This window comes from Mustela lutreola, chromosome 8 (genome assembly GCF_030435805.1).
Source record: "Mustela lutreola isolate mMusLut2 chromosome 8, mMusLut2.pri, whole genome shotgun sequence".
Classification (NCBI taxonomy): domain Eukaryota; kingdom Metazoa; phylum Chordata; class Mammalia; order Carnivora; family Mustelidae; genus Mustela; species Mustela lutreola.
Window position 1 is genome coordinate 115,518,651 of NC_081297.1, and position 22,705 is coordinate 115,541,355.

The 22,705-nt window shown below is 36.4% G+C and overlaps 1 protein-coding gene across 3 annotated transcripts in view; it reads left to right on the top strand.

Moving 5' to 3' along the window:
* The window catches only part of TMTC2 (transmembrane O-mannosyltransferase targeting cadherins 2), a 437,325-nt gene that overhangs the window by 308,527 nt on the left and 106,093 nt on the right, over positions 1-22,705 (top strand). The window contains exon 9 of one of the 3 annotated variants that reach the window (XM_059186454.1): positions 9,612-10,129. The exons of the other annotated variants lie outside the window; for them this stretch is intronic. Within the exon in view, the coding sequence (XP_059042437.1) occupies positions 9,612-9,665 (54 nt within the window). The 3' untranslated portion in view covers positions 9,666-10,129. Of the gene's footprint in view, positions 1-9,611; positions 10,130-22,705 lie in introns of those variants that run through there. 3 annotated transcript variants of the gene reach the window in all.

Sequence of the window (22,705 nt, forward strand, 5' to 3'; positions counted from 1 at the left end):
GTGTAAATTGTTAAATAAAAAAGAATTTTAACAGGTAATTGTAAAATGGATTCAGGTATCTATGCATGTAAATAGTGAAGATCACATTTTTTTATTTAAATATGGTCTGTATGGTATATGGCATACCATATATAGCACAGAATTTCTCTCATATTTTAGGTTTTGAAGGGAGCACTGTGATATTCCCAACTGAAAGGGAGGACAGTGTGGGGTGCCTGCATGTCGTGACTGCTGACCTTTACCTGGTAGAACATTGAACTGGAGCCAAAACACCTGAGATTTACCTGCCCAGATATTTATTTCTTCTCTTAGTGGGAAGCATAATTCTTTCTAAAGGCTTAACATTGCAGGACTCTCATTTCCAAGGTATAATTGAGGCTCTTTGTCAAAAGTGACGAGGTACATTCTTGACTGTTCATTGTAACCCATGTTCATTGTAGTAATAGTATAGGTGGAAGACGGCAACATACAGGATTCACCCATACATAGGACCCTTGGGTCAGTTTGCTATTAGCCATGTGGCGTTGGGTGTAAGGTGGGCACAGACCATGTATTGTGTGTATCATGATGTCATATAATGATAGAAATAGGTAGTATAGTTGTTAGATTTAATAGTCTGGGAAATTTTTGTTCCCGAGAAACAGAACCTGAAGATAATCCCTAGTATATAGTTTTTTCTATTTCTTATTTCTTGAGATGAAACATTAATTGTTAAAAGAACAACATTTCTGTCTGCTTGAATCAGAAATTTACTCACCTCAAGCAGAAAATTACTAATCAGAACCCTACACTCTTATATTTTCAAGATACCTTTGCATACCTCACAGAGATTACCTCAGCAGAGGTATAGGATTTAGCTGAAATCTGTTATTTTAGTTCAAGATAGTTTCCTGAGGTTATCTGCTTTTTCTTTTCTTTTTTTTTTTTTTTCCACCTCGGGTGCATGTTCTTCCCAACTGGCAATTATCGTCCACACTCTATTTTCACTTATGTGAAAGATGGATCTTCCATCCTGTCCCAGTCCCTGCTTCCAGCAATACACCAATATCTTGCTCGGTATACACATACACACACACGTATGTATATATGTGACATGTATTGATTAACTTTGTTATGACTGGAAATATTAACTCAAGTTGATTAAGCAAGTAATGTTACATGCAAGGATGGATTTTATTTGATAATAAAAAGAGGGATTTCAAATACAATGAAACTTAAGGGTGCCAAAATTTTGCCACTGTCATTATTGTTTTGATAGTTTCTGTTAAAATGTCAGGCCCAAAATGTATTCCATACATTAGTCTGTCTAGATATTGCTTAAAAGATTTTCTTAGTGTGGGAAAAATCTGCATACTATATTTCCTTAATATATGTTAACATTCATACTATCTATTAAAGGCTCTGAAAGTCTTTTTGTATTTAAAGCCCTACTTAGTATATTTGTCATGGATTCCTTCCTTTTAATATGAATCTCTTACCATCCAGAGAAAAGAATATTCTGCCAAATGAACTGAGGAAATACATAGTATGCCAAATTGAAAGGGGGCAGGACGGAGAGAGTGCAGAAGTTCTAGAAATATGCATAAGTGGAAAAGGCACTGAGTTTTACCTGGTAGACCAATGAATTGGAGCCAGAACACCTGAGACATTGCTAACCTGGTAATTTCTTTCTTAAAGAATCATTCAATTTTAAACATCTAAATACTTACTGAGTATAGTTCATCACTTTGCCCTAAAATGGGTAGACAGAGTTAGTAGGAAAGAATCAGGATAGAGCTATAACCAAGTTCAACATTTTGAAAGAAAACATTTATTTGCATTGGGCCTAGGACTACTCAAAAAATAGCTATTTGTCTAAATTAGTTCAAAACCAAAACGAATGAAACTACAGTTGGTAATGTTATAATGTGGACGCATTTGGAATCTCCAGAACACAAGCTGAGAAAAACAACTTTGTTTTTATGCTCACTAAATTTGAGCTGTAATTTTGAAAGAAGAAGTTCACTTCATTAATTTGTGCATTACGATCTTTTGCTGACATGCCTGTACTAAATGCTTATACTTAAATCCTTCGTAATACATGGAGGAAGTAGTTTCAATTTTCCTTGAGTTTTTTCCTTTGCCTAGAATAATCTCATCTTCCCATTTAGCAGTTGGAATCATAATAGGTGTTTAAAAATATTTTTATCTTATGAACTTGCTGTTGTTACAAACAATTTTGAGAATATAGTAGAAGAGAATTTTGTAACAAATACAATATAAATATTTTCAAGTCAAGTAAGCCAAAGGCTAAAATTTTGTGGCATTTACATTAGATTTTTAAGAAACTAATTTTTTAAGTAAACACTTTTAGAACAGTTTTAGATTACAGAATTATTATCAAGTTAGTACAGAGAGTTCTAGTATGCCCTCAAACCGATTTTCTCTATTAAATTCATATTCTACTATGGTACATTTATCATGATTAATGAGCCAATACTCATATATTATTATTAAATTAAGTTTCTGTTTTATTCGGGTATCTTCACTTTTTCCCTGCTGAACTTTTGTTGTGCCAAGAATTCTACATTTCATTTAGTTGACTTGCCTTCTTAGCTCTACCTGGCTACGAGAGTTTCTCAGGCTTTGCTTGGTTTTTGAGGAGTACCTGTCATATATTTTGTAGAATGTTCTTCAATGAGTCTTTGGCTGATATTGTGTCATTAGAATGGAATTACTAGTTTTGAGGAGGAAGATGATAGAGATAAAGTATCCTTCCCATCATATCAAATCAAGGATATTCATATATTATCATTATAACTTATCACTATTTATATTAACTTTGATGTCCTGTCCTGAGGTAGTTTTTTATCAGATTTTCCTGTGTAAAGACTTTTTTTTTTTCCCTCTCTTTCCACCTTCTAGTCTTTGAAAGGAGGTGGCTATGTATGGTCCATAAATAATGTCCTTAAGGAGAGAATATCAGCATAAATTATTTGGAATTCTTCTGCGTGAGAGATTTGTCTCTTCTCGCCAGTTATCATTCGACATTTTATGTTCATTTACACATTGGATTATAACAGGATACTATTTTATTTAGTTTGTTGCTCAGATTAGTTCTTTTTCCCAGCTTTGACAAATAGAAACTCTTTCCATAGGCCTCTACATCCCCATGACATATTTCATTGTGTGTATGCGTGTCTGTTTTCCTTTGGGAACTTTCTTACTTTCTGTCACTAAAACATGCTCCAGACTCATCTTGAATATTTATGGCCCAAGTCCTAGAATCAGGTATTTTTCCAAGGAGTCCTGGTTCCTTTTATTTCGGAATGGTTTAGAACCGAGATGTACTTATTAGGTGTACTTTCTGCTTCTGGGCTCTTGTTGCTTCTGGGCTCTTCTCAGGTGACAGAAATGTATGTCAGTCTACTAGCCAATGTATATACATATACTGATAATATATATTCTATATGTAACTGTATCTGTTTTATGCTAAACAAAAGTTCATATAAATATAGATTCTTTTATATATTTTCATATATAAATGTGTATATATATATATATATATATATAAGTTCATTTACATATCAACACAAGTTCATATTGATGCCTTCAGCTCTAATCCATTACCGTACAAATCTTTAAAGTTTCCTTTTCTTCTTTATCTGTAACTTCCATTTCAACAGAGAGAAACCTGGCTTTTACCATCCACCATGCATTTTCTTAACTGTTCGTATTCTACTGTTCACATATAGTTGTTTTAGAATTGTTCACCTGTAGTGCCATGGGAAAGAGCTTTATATTAGAGGACTGTTCTTATGTGTTCTTTCTTTTCCCTTCTGTTTTACACATTTCATTCATTTTCTGACTTAACATAGATTAGCCCCTTGGTTCCTCACCCCATTCAGTCAGCTTGTTTCGTGTATTTGTCATATATTATAATTCTTTTGTCACATTCTGTATTCCATCCTGGTATCTCCTGACTTTCTCATTAGGCTCCTCTTTATGTGTAATAATTTTCCTTTTTTCTCAGTTCTACTCTGTCTGAAAGTAATAGCCCAACTTTCTTTGACTAGCGTTAGCATGCTTTATCTTTATTTATCCCTTTGCTTTACTTATCAGCTTTTATATTGAAAGTGGGTTTTTTGTAAACATGTAGTTGGTTTCTTTTTATTCTTCCTCTTATTATTCACTCTGACTCTATCTTTTCATTGGTATATACATAGACCATTTACATTTGGAGTGATTATTGTTATATTTGAATTAATGTTAGCCATGTTTGTAACCATTTTTTTTAAAGATTTTATTTAATTATTTGACAGAGGTCACAAGTAGGCAGAGAGGCAGGCAGAGAGAAAGGGGGAGAAGAAGGCTTCCCGCTGAGCAGAGAGCCTGATGCTCGGGGCTCAATCCCAGGACCCTGAGATCATGACCTGAGCTGAAGGCAGAGGCTTAACCCAATGAGCCACCCAAGCACCCCTGTAACCATTTTTTATGTATTTCCGAGGCTTCTTTTTCTTCTCTACTTTTTTTCTACCTTGCTCTTGTGGGGGAGGGGCAGGGGGTGTTTGTGTGGTCAAAAAACCCCATATAACATAAAATTACCATCATGACCATTTTTAAGCAAATAGTACAGTGGTGTTAACCATATACACATTCAGATCTCTCAAAATTTTCCATCTTACAGAAGTGAAATTCTCTACCCGTCGAACAATAGCTCCTCTCATCCCTGTGGCTTCTGACATTCTATCTTCTGTTTCTAAGAGTTTGACTACTTTAGATATCTCATCCAGGGAGAATCATGCCACGTTTGTCTTTCGTGACTGGATGATTTCACTTAACAGAATTGTCTCCGAAGTTCATCTATTTTCTAGACTATGACAGGGCTTCCTTCTTTTTTAAGGCTGGATAATACTTTATTGTATGTATAGACCACATTTTCCCCATCTGCTCATCTGTCAGTAGTCACTTAGGCTTCTTCCACCTCTCGGCTTCAGGGAACATGGGTGTGCTGCACATAGCACTTCAAGATCCTGTTTTCAGTTTTTTTCCTTATATTCAGAAGAGAGATTGCTGGATCCTGTAATTCTAGTTCTCAGTTTTTGAGGAATGGCTATAAGTGTTTTCCATAGCAGCTGTACCATTTTCCATTCCCACCAACAGCATGCAAGGCTTCCACATCCTCATCAACACTTGTTTTCTATTTTTTTGTATCATCTCTCTTTTTTTTTATAGTGACCAACTTAATAGGTGTGAAGTGACATCTTACTCTGATTATGATTTTCATCTCTGTAATGATGGATACCTGTTCTTTGGAGGATTATATTCAAGTCCTTTGCCCATTTTTAATCACATTATTTGCATTTTGTTAGTGGTGTTGATGACTTGTAGAAGTTATTTCTATATTCTTGATATTATCCCCTTATCAGATATATGGTTTGCAGATATTTTTTCCAGTGTCATAGAATGCCTTTTCATTTTTGTTCTTTTTTTTTTCATTACACAGAACTTTTTAAAGTTTGATGTGGTCCCATTTGTCTATTTTTACTTTTGTTGCCTATTCTTTTGGTGTCATATCCAACAATTTGCTGCCAAATCCACTATCATAAAGCTTTTCTCTTGTTTTATTCTAGATGTTTTATAGTTTCAGGTCTTATATTTAGGTTTTTAACCCATTTTTAGCTAATTTTTTTTTAAAGATTTTATTTGTTTATTTGACAGAGAGAGATCACAAGTAGGCAGAGAGTTAGGCAGAGAGAGAAGGGGAAGCAGGCTTCCCGCCGAGCAGAGAGCCCGATGCGGGGCTCGATCCCAGGACACTGAGATCATGACCTGAGCCGAAAGCAGCGGCTTAATCCGCTGAGTCACCCTGGCACCCCTAGCTAATTTTTATATATTGTGTAAGGGAAGGATCCAGATTCTTTGTTTTGCACGTGGATATCCAGTTTCTATAGCACCATTTGTTGAAGAGATTATCCTTTCTTCAGTTGCATGGCTTTGGCCATATACATAAGGGTTTATTTCTGGGCTTTTATTTTTGTTCCACTGTCTAAAGGTCTGTCTTTACTATCTTAATGCCCACGTCACACTGTTTTTATTATGATTTTTAATGTTTTAAAATCAGGAAGTCTGAGAACTCTAGCTTTGTTTTTCTTTCTCAAGATTGTTTTGGCTATTTGGGGTTCTTTGAGATTCTATATAAATTTTAGGAAGGTTCCCTCCCCCCAAAAAAATCCCTTTTGTGTTTTTGTCAGGATTGCGTTGAATCTGTAGATGTGTTGGGTAGTATGGACATTTTAACAATATCAACAATATTAAGTCTTCTAAGCCATGAACACAAAATGGCTTTCCTTTATTTCTGTCTTCTTTAATTTATTTCAGCAATATTTTATAGTTTTTAGTGTCCCAAGTCTTTTACCTCCTGGCAAAGTTTATTCCTAAGCATTCTTTTTGATGCTATTGTTACTAGATTTCTGAGTGTTTTATCATGAAAAAGCACAGAATTTTGTGAGATTCTTTCCTTATATCAATGAGAGGAACAAATGAATTCCCTCAGTTTTTATTTGTCTAGAATGTCTTTATTTCTACTTCACTTTCTAAGGATAGCTTTGTGGGATATAAAATTCTAGGTTTGTGTTGTGTTTTTCTTTGTTTTTCTATCAACATTTTGAGTGTTTCACTCACTTCTTACTTAATGGTTTCTGATGAGATGGCCAATGTAATTTTGAACTTTGTTCCTCCATGTATAAGGTGTAAGTCCTCTGACTTCCTTCAAGTTTCTCTCTTTGCTTTTGGTTTTCTACAGTTTACATATAATACACCTGGGCTTACTATTTTTGGAATTTATCTTTCTTGGTGTTCTCTGAGTTTTCAGAATCTGTAGTTTGGTGTCTGTTATTAATTTTGGAAATTTCTCAGTATTTTGAATATTTCTTCAATTCTATTCTCTTTCTTTCCCTTTTGATATTTCAGTTACTCATGTGTTACATATTTTGAAATTTTCCCACAGTTCTTGTATGTTTTGTACTTTTCATTCATTTTTGTGTAATGATGTATTTCAGCTTGGGAGGCTTATATTGACCTCTCTTCAAGCTCGTTGATTCTTTTCTTAGCCATACTGAGTCTTCTGATGATCCCATCGTGTGCATTCTTCATTTCAGTTATGATTTCTAGCATCTCCTTTTAATTCTTTCTTAGAATTCCTTTCTCTCTGTTTACATTATGCATCTGTTCTTGCATGTTGTCTACTTTTTCCATTAGAGTTGTTAACATATTAATCATAGTTATTTTAAGTTCCCTTTCTGACAATTCCATCTGTTTCATATTCTAACATCTGAGTCTGGTTCTGACACTTGCTTTGTCTTTTTGGACTGTGTTTTTCTTTCCTTTTGGCATGCCTTGTCATTTTTTTGTTGAATGCCAGACATGTTGAATTGGTAATAGGAATCCAAATTAATAGGCTTCTAATGTGAGGATTTATGTTAATCTGACTAATAGTTAAGCATAGTTCAGTGTTTGTTTTAGCTATTGTAGCTGGAGGCTTTAAATTTTTCTCGGGTCCTTTTATCTTCTCTCTTGGTGTTAGGTTATCTTCAGTACTGTTTCTCAGAGAGACTCTGTGCCTTGCAGCTTTTGAGCATATTCCATTATTTTTGTACTAGAGTACTGTTGTGATGGTGGTAAGGTTTGATGGAGGGGGAAATGTTCTCTAATCATTCAATTAAATCTCAGTCTTTCATTTGGCCAGTGTCCCTGTACTGTGACCTTCACAATTTTTTCTGCTTATGTAGCTACTTCCTTCTCACCACCTTCCATGAGACAAAAAGGAGATAGGAAGATGAAGTAAGAGTGCCATTTCTCCTCACTTCTGTGAAAGGCTCTGGTATAGTCTCTTACTCTGTAGAGGAGGGATTTTGTTGTTGAGAAGGCTCTGCGTATAATTTACAAGGATTACTCTCCTTTCCCTGACTTCACAGGAGAGGATCTTTTCTTTGGTTCTTTACTATGAAAACCTCATTGGGTTCTTGGAAGTAAAGGGCATGAAAGGTTGGGAGCCCATTAAGCTCTGTGGCCTTTGGGAATCTCTTTCTCATGAGCTACTTCACACTCAACCTCCAGGAAGTCCTCAGAATTACTTAAAAGTACACTTTGCCTACGGGTTTATGGCTCCAGGGGTTTCTGTGTCTGATAAACGCATCTTAGCTGTGATTCTATTTCTATTTCTGTTTCTTTATCTCAATCTGTGTCTGTGTCTTTATCTATGTATGGATATATTGGGAATCACAGGTATTTATGGAATGTGGTATATATTTTTGTTTTCCTATAGCATACTGTATATAGCAAATGCTCATTAGATATATTCTTAGTATTTCAACATTATAGAAACAGATATTTTGAAAAATACATTTGAAGATGTAACAGGTTTCCCTTTTCCATTAGCATTCTGTCATGTTAGAGGGGATACACTTATATGAACACTGCCTCTAGATTGCCTAGATTGTTCTACCATTTATCAGCTCTGTGATCTTGGTCAAGTTATTTAATTTCTTGTTATGTCATTCAACATGTATACATAATGAAAGCAAAAGATTCCCTTGTTGAGAGGTTGGTCAGAATTTAAATGAGTCTATGCATGTATGTAAAAGCAGTTAGAACACTGCCTGGTATGCATATTATAAGGACAAAATAAATGTCACCGTTAGCAGAAAGAACAATGGCATGACTCTTATTCAGTAAAATCTATATGTCTTTGTGTGATATAGAATTTTGTTTATTATTTGGCTGCAGTCTTTCTTGTTCAGTCTCACCAGCAATTACCCCTGCAACATTAAGCTTCTGATAGCTCCCACTCTTTATCTCTTCCAGATATGCCGTGGCCACGGCATATGAATCCCAGCAACAGCGATATCTTTTTCCTGTCTCCAGTTGGCATAGTCCTACCCATCCATCCAATCTTGTCTTTAACACTACCATTCATAAAGTGGTTACTGATTCTTCCAGACGGCCTTAACGCTTTTCTTCCAGAGTTCTTATTGCATGCGTGCATGAGTATCTACTGAATGTATTACTATCATTTGTTTTTTTAGGCAGTAAGAATAGAGGCCCTGGATATTCATTATTGTTACTGACTTGGTGCTTAGCACATAGTTATTCAATAAATATTTATTGAATGGATGTAAGTGAAATGATTCTGAAACAGATATTGGACAATTAACATAAAAGTTTTCTGTCAGGGTATAACACTGACACATCACTACCCTTCCCTGCTGACTCAATTCTTCCATTATCTGTGCTCCCATGAAAGCATTTCTGTCACCGTCTATTATTCTTAACTGTTTTCTTGTCTGTCTTCCCCACTAGAATGAGAGCTAGTTTAGGATATCAATTCAGTTGTTCTCATTTTTTAAGATGCCAAGGGAGGATTCTGTACAGCAATAACTATTTGTTGAACAAATAAGTTATTTTAGTGTTGCATGGTGGGAGAAAAGAATGAAAGAAGGAAGAATGAAGATTTTAAAAGATAAATGGCAACAGTGTGTTTTATATAAGTAATTGGAAATGAAAAAATGTTCGAAGTAGGTTAAAGTAAGTAAAAAATAGAACTTATATTTTTCTTCCATTCTGTCTGTTAGCAATTTGAAAGAATGTTGGTGAAGATATGGAGAAAGGGGAACACTCTTAATTAACACTGTTGGTGGGAATGCAAACTGGAGAAGCCACTCTGGAAAACAGTATGGAGATTCCTCAAAAAAGTTCAAAATAGAACTACCCTCAATTCTGCAATTGCATTACTAGGTATTTACCCAAAGGATACAAACATACTGATTCGAAGGCACACATGAACCCTGATGTTTATAGCAGCATTATCAACAATTGCCAAATTATGGACAGAGCCCAAATGTTCATCAACTGATGAAAGAGTAAAGAAGATATGGTATCTATCTATCTGTGTATAGAATGGAACATTACTCATCAAAAGAATGAAATCTTGCCATTTACAACAACGTGGATAGAGATTGAGGGTATATGATAAGTGAAATAAGTCAGAGAAAAATAAAATACCATCTGATTTCACTTATGTGGAATTTAAGAGACAAAAAAGTTGAACTTGGGGATAAAAGAGGGAAACCATAAAACAGACTTTTAAGTATAGAGAACAAACTGAGGGTTGCTGGAGAGGAAGTGGGCATGGGGATGGTTTAAAGGGGAAATGGGTGTTAAAGAGTGGACTTGTGATAAACACAGGGTGTTGTATGTAAGTGATGAATCACTAAATTCTTTAATATTACACTATATGTTAACTAACTGAAGTTTAAATAGAAACTTGAAATGGAAAAAAGAAATGTCAAAGATCCTCTGGGTTAAAAAGGGATTGAAGAGTGAATTTAAAGGGTCAGATAGTTGGATGACAACATTTGGGGGTGTAAAATAATTTTTCTTCTCTTGGTCTCAGTAAAAAGATACGGTATTCCTATGAATATAGAAATCATTATCATTATTGAAAGATAGGAATGAAAAAATGCAAAATTGACTGTATTCCTTTTTTCCCATTAATAACATAGTGGGATGTGATCTTCTGGCCATATATTTTGTTCTGATAGCCATCGGAATGTAATCTCAGAAGAGTGCATAATATAAATCACTCATTTCAGAGGGAATTTGTAGAATTTCATGAACAGTGGTAGTGACGATAATGAATATGTGTTCTTCTGACAGGTGTAATAGAATACAGATAATCCTCTATTTTTTTAAAGTATGATATATGGCAGCCAGGAATAATAATATCTTTCATAGAAATTATCATAATATTTTTACATTTTTCTTAAAGAATTATCTTGACATGTAAGTTTGATAGGATGGCAACCAATATGAAAAATTCCCTACTGGAAGTGATTAAATTGAGTTTACACTGATGATGATTATAGAAGAAGCAAGCTTTTCTTTTTCATGGTTTCACTACAGTTTTGCTGGAGTTCATTTATGATCTTTAGAAAGTGTTAACTTTTCATTAACATACTACCACTCAATTTGAAACAAATATTAAAATAACTTACTTGTATTAAAAGACAGTTAAGAGATCTTGATGTAAAACTCTGAGGAATTTTTTAAAATGATAGTGAACATCTCCATATATCTTCCAAATGAATGGATTTAGTAGTATTCTTGTAAGCCATCAACATCTAAAACAGTCACTATCTCTGAAAAAAAGGTACATCCTGTTGTATAAAATCTTTCTTAAAAATAATATGAATTATTATAATTGAGCCTGGTGTAGACACATAGCTTAGACTTTTCATTCTTTTCTAACTTTATTTACTCTAGTTAATCTAATCATTTGGTCATTAATCTAGTTAATCTAGGTACATGTAAATATACCTTTTCCACTATGTTCCTTGCTTTTCTAGCAAGCTCTCTGCTTTTGGTCATAACTTCTCTGGAAGTTTTCTGTACTTCCTTCTACTTCTCTATACATTGCCTCTCTGGTGCTTCTCTAGTTTTGTGTACTTCCTTCTAGTTCTCTAACATTGCCTCTCTAGTGCTTCTTATTGCTTGTTTTTAAAAACAAAGAAATAGTGACACAGATATCTGGAGCCATTTACTTTGAAAACTAAGTGTGCAGACACAGACACATAGACCAGTGGAACAGAGTAGAGAGCCCAGATATGGACTCTCAACGCTATGGCCAACTAATCCTCAACAAAGCAGGAAAAAATATCCAATGGAAAAAAGACGGTTTATTTAATAAATGGTGTTGGGAAAATTGGACAGCTGTATAAAGAAGAATGAAACTCGACCATTCTCTTATACCATGCACAAAGATAAAACTTGAAATAGATGAAAGACCTCAATGTGAGACAGAAATCTATCAAAATCCTATAGCAGAACATAGGCAATAACCTCTTCAACATCAGCCACAGCAACTTTTTTCAAGGCATGTCTCCAAAGGCAAGGGAAACAAAAGCAAAAATGAACTTTTGGAACTTTGTCAAGATCAAAAGCTTCTGCACAGCAAAGGAAGCAGTCAGCAAAACAAAGAGGCACCCCATGGAATGGGAGAAGATATTTGCAAATGATACTATGGACAAAGGGCTGATATCCAAGATCTATAAAGAACATCTCAAACTCAACACCCAAAAAACAGAAAATCAAGTCAAAAAAAGGGCAGAAGACATGAGCAGACACTTCTCCAAAGAAGACATATAGATGGTTAATAGACACATAAAAAATGTTCAACATCATTAGCCATCAGGGAAATTCAGATCAAAACCACACTGAGATACCACCTTAATAACGGTTAGAATGGCAAAAATTGACAAGGCAAGAAACAACAAATGTTGGAGAGGTTGTGGAGAGGGGAACCCTCTTACACTGTTGTTAGGAATGCAAATTGGTGCAGCCACTTTGGAAAACAATGATGAGGTTCCTCAAAATATTAAAAATAGTGCTACCCTATGACCCAGAAATTGCACTACTGGGTATTTGCTCCAAAGATACTGAGGTAGTGAAAAAAAGGGCCATATGTACTCGAATGTTCATAGCAGCAAAGTCCACAATAGCCAAAATGTAGAAAGAGCCAAGATGCCCTTAAACAAATGAATGGATAATGAAGATGGGAACCATATGCACAATGGAATATAACTTAGCCATCAGAAAGGATGAATACCCAACCTTTGCATCAACATGGATGGGACTGGAGGAGATTTTGCTAAGTGAAATAAGTCAAACAGAGAGAGTCAATTAACATATGGTTTCATTTTTTGTGGAACAAAAGGAATAGCCTGGAGGACATTAGGAGAAGGAAGAGGAAGAAATCAGAGTAAGAGACTAACCATGAGAGACTATGGACTCTGGGAAACAAACTGAGGGTTTTAGAGGGGAGAGGGATGCGGGGATGGGTAAGCCTGGTGGTGGGTATTAAGGAGGGCACAGATTGCATGGAGCACTGTGTGTTACATGCAAACAATGAGTTATGGAACACCACATCAAAAACTAATAATGTACTATATGGTGATTAACATAACACAATTAAAAATAAAGAAAGAAAGAAAACTAAGTGTGAAGCACGACAGGTTTGAAGAGAATTATATTTTGATTAAAATTTCCTTCCATGAAATACCAGGCATCTGCATATTGAAATACTGAGAGTCAATGATAATTCTCCTACTTATCATTCTAAGATCAGTAGCAGCTTGAACCATGCCAGCTACTTCAGCCTGGCCTTGCCAAATCATGGCAGGATTTAAGAAGCGAAAATGGACCTTTTGGAAAATACATATTTCCGGATGGGGGGAAACGTGTTCTTAAACTGTCACTGGTATTTATATGGATTTCCCAATTTTATCAAAAGTGGTTCTAATTTATTTTTACTGTAATAGTTTTGAGCTTCGGTATTCTCTCTGTTTTGTCTTTGCTTCAAATTCTCTGAGCTCAAAGTTGGATTTTGCCTACGACATTCTAAGGCATTTCAGAACAAGAGACAATTTGGTTGATAACAGTATTTTGAGTCACCAAGTTCTTCATGTGGGTGTGTTATAAGAATGTATGTAAAATACTTGAAAAATAAATCCTCTTTTTCTCTGACTTACCTTTGAACAAATGGATTTAAGTATAAAAGTTCTAGTTAGAATAGAATTAAGTTTTTCTTAGAGTGCTTACAATGTGTTGCAGTGCTATGCTTTTTAAAATATATTTTAGTTCACTTAATCCTTTTAAGATACTGAACAGTAGCTATTGGTATTCATATTATACAGACATCATGATAGCTAACATATGTTGATCACTTACTGTATACCACATCCTGTTTTAAGAGCTTTGCTTGATCTATCTCAGTTATGAGCTTCATCAGGAAGTTTCATTCTTATCCCTGCAAGGAACTAAATTTCTAGATACATTAAAGAATTTGCTCAAGTAGCCCAGCTATTTAGGGATTATTCTTGAGGAGATTACACTCAGATCTATGTTATTTCCAAGCCTGTATCCCTCTTTCTTTGTCAGTGTTTCTCTCCCCCACTCTTTTTTTTTATTATTATTATTTTTTAAGTAGACTCTATGCCCAATGTGGGGGCTTAAACTCATGACCCTAAGATCAAGAGTCACATGTTCTACTGACTGATCTCATCAGGTGTCCACTATAACACATCTATGCTTATTTTTAAATAAAAACTGCTTTAAATGGTTAGGTGATTTAATAGCTTATATCTTTCCCCAAGTCTTCAGAGTACCTACCATGTTTGTGTTTTCATGGCCTGGAGTCATGTACCCCCAAAGTGCACATGCATTCCATTTCCAGCATTTGAGTAGGTCAGTATGTTTCTTGCGACACCTCCTCTGTATTTATAGCAAGGAATGGTGTCAAGCTGACTACACTGCCATCCTATATACCTTTGCACTGCTTTGCTAAAAATGCTCTCATGATTTGGTGTGTCAGATCAGTCCCTCCTGGATCTCACAGATACACCTGCCAGCTGAGATGTCAAACTTCAGAATGTGATGAAGACAGTTCTGGAGGTTGATGCTTAATGAGTTCTCTGCAGCCTTCATCACCTATTTTTCCTACCAAAGTCAAGAGGCTCTGAGATGTTGACAGTGATCATTTCGCCTTGAGCTAAACTACTATTAAATTGTCCATCTAGAGGCAAAGAAGTTCAGACAGCCTCTTCTCCCATCTCCATGCCACCTCTCTACTCAAATTTTCCTATTAGTGGCCCATATTTTCTTGTGATTTTACACGTTTTTCTCATACTGTAAGAAAGAAAGAAAGAGAGTTTTATTTTGCAGTAATGCCAAAATCCATGTGTTTGTCAACTAGCACACTGTACTGCTAGGACTTGGGAATGAGCCAGTTCAGCGATATGCTTGTCATGCGCATTTATATATACAAACCGTCCTGCTGGTAATGTGCCAGCCTCTGACCATTTGCTGCTTGTATGTGTGTGTATGTTTTCCCCTTCCCACCTAGTTTAAAGATTCTTGTAATCTTGTATGTACTACCTCTGGCTCCTTCACACTCTTGGAAATTAAAGTGAAAGAGTGTTGTTTATTAAACAATGCGGTTTGCATTAGATCTTTTTTGTAAGTCACAGAAAATTATTATTCACAGAAGGTTGCCCAAGATTCACTGGCCTGACAGAAAGTAGGTATTGGCTAAGGATTGTTGTCAAATAACCTTATTTTATCAAAGAGATGTGTTTTGAGTTGGTATCAAATGAACCTTTGTAAGCTACAGGTCCTTTGAATGGTGGTAAGTCAAGGAAAAAATTCTCCATTAGACTGATTTTTGAAATAATTTTCTTTACTTGGATCTTATAAAGAGAACTTTTAAGCCACCAGCACTTGGACTGAGTGGATAGTCAGTTGTCTTGATTTCTGGCCAACTTTTCCTCCATCTGTGAGCCAGCTGAAGTATACCACCTCCTTTTTGAGACCTCCCCTGACTCATGCAGGCAGAATAGATGTCTTGGTTTCTGTTCTCTCCTTATGTACTAAGCATATGTCTAACAAGAGCCCTTTTAAGTATTATCTTGCAATTGGTGAGGGCCTGCTTCCAGAGTCACCGTGATATTACTCAGTTTCTGAGAGCAGGAGTGGTATCATTTTATCTTCCCCTATCCTGTGCCTGACACGGTGGTAGGCCTGTGGTAGGTACTCTCAGAATACACCATGAGGAAGAGATGGATGGGTGGACCCCGGCTCTGCAGAGATTATCTTCAAATAGCACCATGATTCCTGTTAATTGACTTCCCGACCAAGGTTATAATGTAAGGACACAAAGTTTGCAGCCAGAATGTCTCTGTTTGAACCGCAGCTCAGCCAGATGTAGCTTTTGTACCTGGGGCCAGGTACTTAACCTCTCTGGGCCTCAGTTTCTTATTTCATAAAACAGATACTGGTACTATCTCCGAGGGAGTATGATAATCCATGGGAAGCGGTTGGCACAGTGCCGGGCACAGAGCGAGCCGTTCTGTCATGTTTCTGTTCTTATTCTAGAACTTATAAAAGCAGAATTGTAATGTGCTGAGACAACAGACTACTTGAAAAATGTGTTTTGGGAAGCAGAGATGAATGGAAACTTAATTATGCCTGACAAATATCCCAAGGTCTTGTGCTGTGAAAGGATATCTTTGTTAATGCCTTCTTTGTTAGGACCGTGTTGAGGAATGGGAGGCTGAGGTTACCGTGAGACCTCACGGATGCTGCTAATGGAGCCTAGAGGTTCCCTCTGGTGGGACAGTGCCAGCGTACAAAGGCCCTGGTTTGACTCTTCTAATTTAGGTCAACGCTTGTGAGAGACTAAGAAAGAATCAGGTTTACTATAGAATTTTTGTCCAAACCAGGAAGGGGGTGATGTGTTTTATACTCTAGAACAGTGGGTATAGACAGGGTATTTTCAGGCAAACCGGAATTACTTACAAGTATAGTATATACTTCCAATATACATGTGTCCTGGTTGGTGGAAGAACTTTTCTAGAACATTCCACCTGTGACAGGCATCTTTCCCTTGAAAGTACTTTCAAAAGAAGATAAATGGATCATTTATCCAAACTCCATTTATTTTCATTTGTTAGTACGTAGAATAAGCTACACTTGATTTTTAGTCTCAGCTGCTACCCCCGACCTCAGTGTTAGCTAACTGGCTCTGGGGCAAAAGGGCCAATTACTCTTCCCTCTCATAGACTGAAAAGCAGTGGAAGCAAAATTAAGAATTCAACTTTTCTTTAATCTGAATTTTAAACCAATGATTGAGTCCCGGAATTGAATTTCACTTTTTAAGCAGGGAGTTGTAGCCAATAGAGTTTGGTTAGCCTAGGTCCTTCGACCAACAAATAAAGAAAATGAAACCTATTCAAATTAGTGGCTTTCCTTGGTTTCACCTTTTTGGTACCAGAACTGGACTAGAATTCAGATTTCTGTTACTGAATCCAGTGTTTTCTTCAGTACCCTGGTTAACTCATCAAAGAAATTTTGGGTGGGTCTAAATAAATCAAATAACTGTCTTTCTCCTTTACTGCTGAAGCTTTCTACAAAAAAAAAAAAAAAAAAAAAAAAAAAAAAAGTATAAAATTAGGGAATTATTTACATCTGGCTTTATCCTCTTGTGAGAGCATGTGGATTTGAGAGCCAGTGGCTCCCAGCCAGTGACAAATGGACGCGCTGAGATTGCCTTCCCATCATTCGCTACCTTTTATGGTGTCGAGGGATTTCTTGCTCTCCTTTGTGACCCAGCTGCAAAGCAGCTGTGGTTGAGGCTCCTGCTTTTCCACTCTCACAAGGCAGCTTTCCTAACCATCCCCATGGGATTTAAGCTTCTGCAGCAAGTGTGTCAACTCGGCTGTGTGAGCCAAGGCTGCCTTGGGGGGGCGGGGGGGCAAGCAGCAGAGCTTGAGCAAGAAGCAGAGCTGCTTCCCATGCTATTGCTAAAGAGTTTGGGAGGGAGTGATGCAGCCAATGTTCTTGAAACGGGTCCTGACACAAACAAGAAGCACTCTGTGCACAAACCAGCCCAGCTGAATGGTTGGACTTGTGAGGAGCTGAGATTCAGGGACGTTTCAGTTGCCCTAATTGTCTAAACGGAGATCAAATCACATTGACCAGTTTATCCATCCTAGTCAAGTTTCCTGTTGGAAACCAATTTTTATGAACTTCTGGTTCCATCTTATGGACCCCAGAATGCTGATAAAAGTTGTGATTTCTTTTTTTTCCTCTCCCTGGTATAATGGAGGTGTTGACAATAATGACCGTAGGGACGTTTTGGGTATCAGTCTGGCCTCATGATTTCATCAGATTTACCCACTGGAGGCTGTGTCCTTTTATCACTGAAACAACAATCCCAATGAGAATATGCTTTTAAGAAATGTGTTTTTAGTGTTTGCCTTTCCAAGATACTTAAGATTTTTATGCATTTATGACCACCTACTATGCATCTGGCCCTTGGCTAAGTGTTGATCCAACAATTCTCCTGAAGTGGTTCACAATTAGAAAAGAGGATAACAAATGATAATTAGAGTGTTTATGTTAAGTGTCACTACAGAAGCAGGGATCAAGTCATTGTTAGAGCACCCAGGAGGAAAGGACTTGGGTAAAAGTTCTGGGCAGGTTTAATTTGGCCAAGGCCATGATTGGAAAATTATCCAATACATCCAAAAATTGATTGGGGTTATTTTCCCTATGAATGTTCAATTAAACTAAGGATAAAAAAACAACAACAACAACAAAACTTGGGCATTATTTTTTATGTCTGGTTGTGACTTAATGTTTTGATTTCTATGTTCTTTTTTAGAACACCCCGTGTATCTCCTCCCCTTCCACTGACATTGTCGCTTCCCCGCTCCTTTACAGCCAGACTTACATGCCGACGGCGCTGTCTATGCACATTATCCATGTCCCCATCCCCACCCCTCAAACTTTACCCCACCTCCTTTTGGCTTCAGGATTTATTATTCCATGAAAACATGCCTTACTGAGATTACCAGTAATCTCTGTGTCATTAAATCCAGTAGATGCTTTTCAGCATTTGACCTAGTTGACTATTTCTATTTTCCTGAAATACTATTTTACTCTACCTCCAGCCTTTTGATTCAGCCTTATTAACAAACTGCTTTCTTGGCATCTCATATGTCCCAAATGTACCTCGATCTTTACAATTTTTAAAACTAGTCTTACTGCCTTTCCCTAGTCTTCTTCCTCCATTGTTTATATGCTTTTTTCTTTTTTCTTTTTTCTTCCGTCAATTTCACAGTCAGGATCGTAGAGGTCATTTTTGTTACCTCCGTCCCCTCATCATACCCTCTCCCTTTCCTATCCACCGGGTAGTTTTATCTGTAGTTTCTAAATATCCCTCATGTCTGTCCAGTATTCTTTATCTCCATGAGCAACCCCATCACTGCTTTTTTAAAAGCCTCAACGAATCTGCCCCCATGCCTTCTGATCCCACTCCAACCCAGAAGCCATGCTGCCCTCAGAGTGGTATTAACAGAGCAGATAATGACAGCCTGCATCTTAGAACCCATAAACCAGGTGTGCTTTACTGTTCCTTGCGTTTTCAAATGGCCCATCCTTTCTCTGTCTCCCTCATCCTGGGCTCTATACAGTGAGTTTGTGTTCCTGCCCCAGAGATTTTGCCTTTGCTGTGTCTCAACTTAGAATACTTTTTCTCCCCTTCAACTTGTTAATCATACACACCTTTCAGATTTTTAGAGCAAGCAGCAATTCCCTTTTAAAACTTTTCCTTCCAAGTACTCAGCTTGGTTGGGTCAGCTGTTCTAACTGAAATTCCATAGCCCTTATTTTTGACAGAGGTTATGTCTTTATTCACCATTTTCATCTTGGTGCATAACACAGTGATAGGCACATGATAGGTACCCGATAAATATTTGTTGAATTAAGAAACCCAGTGAATAAATTTAAGGAATTGCTAATAGTTCATTATTTTAATTAAGAACAAATATTTCTCTATTTGTGGTTTAAAGATAAATTACATGCATTACTCTTAACATCTAAATATAACAAATTTTTTATCATATGATCTCCCTGATATGAGGAATTTGAGAGGCAGTGTGGGGGGTTTGGGGGTAGGGAAGGAAAAAAATGAAACAAGATGGGATCAGGAGGGAGACAAACCATAAGGGACTCTTAATCTCACAAAACAAACTGAGGGTTGTTGGGGAGTTGGGGGGCAACGATAGGGTGACTGGGTTATGGACATTGGGAAAGGTTTGCGCTATAGTGAGTGCTGTGAAGTAGGTAAGACTGATGATTCACAGACCTATAACCCTGGGGCAAATAATACATTACATGTTAATAAAAATATAATAATAAAAAATAGACAATATTAATATTTTAAAGTGATTGACAATTTATTTTGTGTAAGATTTATTTATTTGAGATAAAGAAGAGGGGGCAGAGGCAAAGGGAGAGAGAATTCCATGCAGTCTCCCCGCTGAGTATGGACCCAGTGCTGGGCTCCATCTCACAACCATGAGATCACAACCTGAGCCAAAACCAGGAGTCAGATGCTTAACTGACTGTGCCACCCAGGTGCCCCCAAAAATGACTGGCATAATTTTATTAAAGTAAAGTCTTAGGGGCGCCTGGGTAGCTCAGTGGGTTAAAGCCTCTGCCTTTGGCTCAGGTCATGATCTCAGGGTCCTGGGATCGAGCCCCGCATTGGGCTCTCTGCTTAGCGGGAAGCCTGCTTCCTCCTCTCTCTCTGCCTACTTGTGATCTCTGTCTGTCAAATAAATAAATAAAATCTTTAAAAAAAAAAAAAAGTAAAGTTTTATTAAAGTAAAATGTTTAGTAAAGTAAAATATTACAGGACATTTATCTGTAGTGTAATTATAAATTTGATTCAAATAAAATTTTTTACTTTACCACCACTTCATCAGACATTTTAATAAAATATCTGAATATTCTTATAAACTATTATGAATGAAGAAGAATTATGGTAATATGTTGATTTTAACTTGACATTGAGCATAGTATAACAAGGCAGTATAACAAGCAAAGCAATTTGTCCAGATGGAGCTTGGGATATGGATGTATCCTATCAAATTAATTATCTCCCACTGAAATGTTATTACAGTATGTGTGGATGACCTCTTTAAGCTTGAAGGGAAAATATACAAGTGAACAGATGTAGAAAGGAAATGAACACTTGTAATATAACAGGAAATCTGAAGCTAAACACCTTCAGTTATATAACATTTTAGAAATTAGCTGTTTGTATTTACACCCTAAAATCTAACTTTTTTTTCAAAGATTTTCTTTATTTATTTGACAGAGATCACAAGTAGGCAAAGAGGCAGGTGGGGTGGGTGGGGGTGGGGGGAGGGGAATAGGCTACCTGCAGAGCAGAGCCTGATGCAGGGGTCAATCCCAGGACCCTGGGATCATGACCTGAACTGAAGGCAGAGGCTTTAACCCACTGAGCAACCCAGGTGCCCCTAAAATCTAACTTTTTTACTCATAACATCAAAGCAGTGTAGAAAGCAACATATAATTTAGATTTTTTTTGAATTATTATTTTAAATATTTATGAAAGCCAAGTTAAAGTTATTGTAAGATATGTATTTTCTCTGTTATTGAAAACATTATAATATAAAAGCTCTTTTTGTTTTGTTTTTCTTCCCCCCCCCCTCCCTTCTTGGCATTCTTGCAAGTTTTCTCCTTTTACTTTCTTATAAAGCAAGGTACCAGGTATCAAGTGTTCTTTCTCCCTGCCAGTGCTTGGTCTGTGGCCTCCTATCTGGTCAGTCTTACCTAAATTAGTTCTCCATACTCTCCTGCCCTAACATCTTAATCAAGTAGAACTTGATCACTCCACTGTGTGTTTACCTTCCTACCAACACTTAACTCTTTCCCATTTGAATAAGTGAATCTGCCTTCACCTAGATGTTACAAGCCACAGATGTCAACTTATCTTTGATTCCTGTTTTCATGTTCTACCTGTAACCAATTCATCAACCATCTATCTTCCAGTGATTCCAAATCAAATTGTTTCTTATCACTTCAAGAGGGAAAGACTATTTTAGTGGTATGGAGATGAAATATTTCATCACTAAAGTTACCACTGTCCTATCTTTCTACTTTGCCTGTAAGTTAGCTTTGGTTGATAATATATAATAACTAGAGGGGTATGAGAAATAAATGGTTTGATGTAAATCATCTTGGTTTGTAAAAATTAGTTGAATTATCAGGCTTTTTTGAATAATTTTTTTTTTTTGGTCTTTTGAGAAGGAAGCACCTTTATTTCCTCAAGGCACTTCATACATAAACATGGTGATGTTAAAATAGACTATCAAATAATGCCCTTTCCTTTGGTAAGTGGTGGTCTTCACAAATTAATTTTTCAAGAGTATATTTTTAGTTGCTTGTTCTTCCTTTTGCACTCATTAAACCACAATCCATGTTTAAACAACACATTTACCAAGCTATACTTAAGATTTTGGACTTGTTGTATGGCTGCCTCCCTTTCTTATGTATTGACCCTACAGATAGACACTTGTGTGTGAAATGAAGGTGTGAATTTCGTTGGTTGTGAAAAATGACCACTATTCGTAACTGTCAGACATGTTCCAAGAGTAAATGCTAACATGTCCAGAAGTAGCCTGTGGGTACACAACTGCAAAAGGCTTCTATATTAAACTTATAGCAGCCTCTAAATAAGGACCAGGGACACTGAGGGGAAATTGTCTAGTTATCCTAACTGGGACTCCAACCAACACTGAAGACACAGGTAGTCCCTGGCTACATTATAAATACTTGATTGCAAATTAGACTTGTCCTGATGAACTGTTTTTATAATTTTATAGAAAATAGTTCATGTTAAGTTTTCAGATGTAAAGTGGAGAAATTACTACTTTGTTCACAGCTCTGCACTTTACTGAAAACATGTGAGCATGTGAACTAAATAACTAAGGAGTAACTATAAGCTGTTAAGTTCTATAAAGACAAAAGTGATAGCCTAGTTCTTTTATGACTGGTTTTATTTATGTAATGCTTGGATGACTGTTGAAGGACAGGTAAAGTCTTCTGGGAGCAATTTAGTTCATAATAAGATTAATACACTAATTACATTCATGTATAAATATATAAATTTAAGAAATAATACATGTTTATATATTTATATAATTTATATATGTAAATATACTATATATATATGTATATATATACACACATATGTATATAATGCAATGCAATAATGCCAAATCTTGATGTTTTTTGGTGT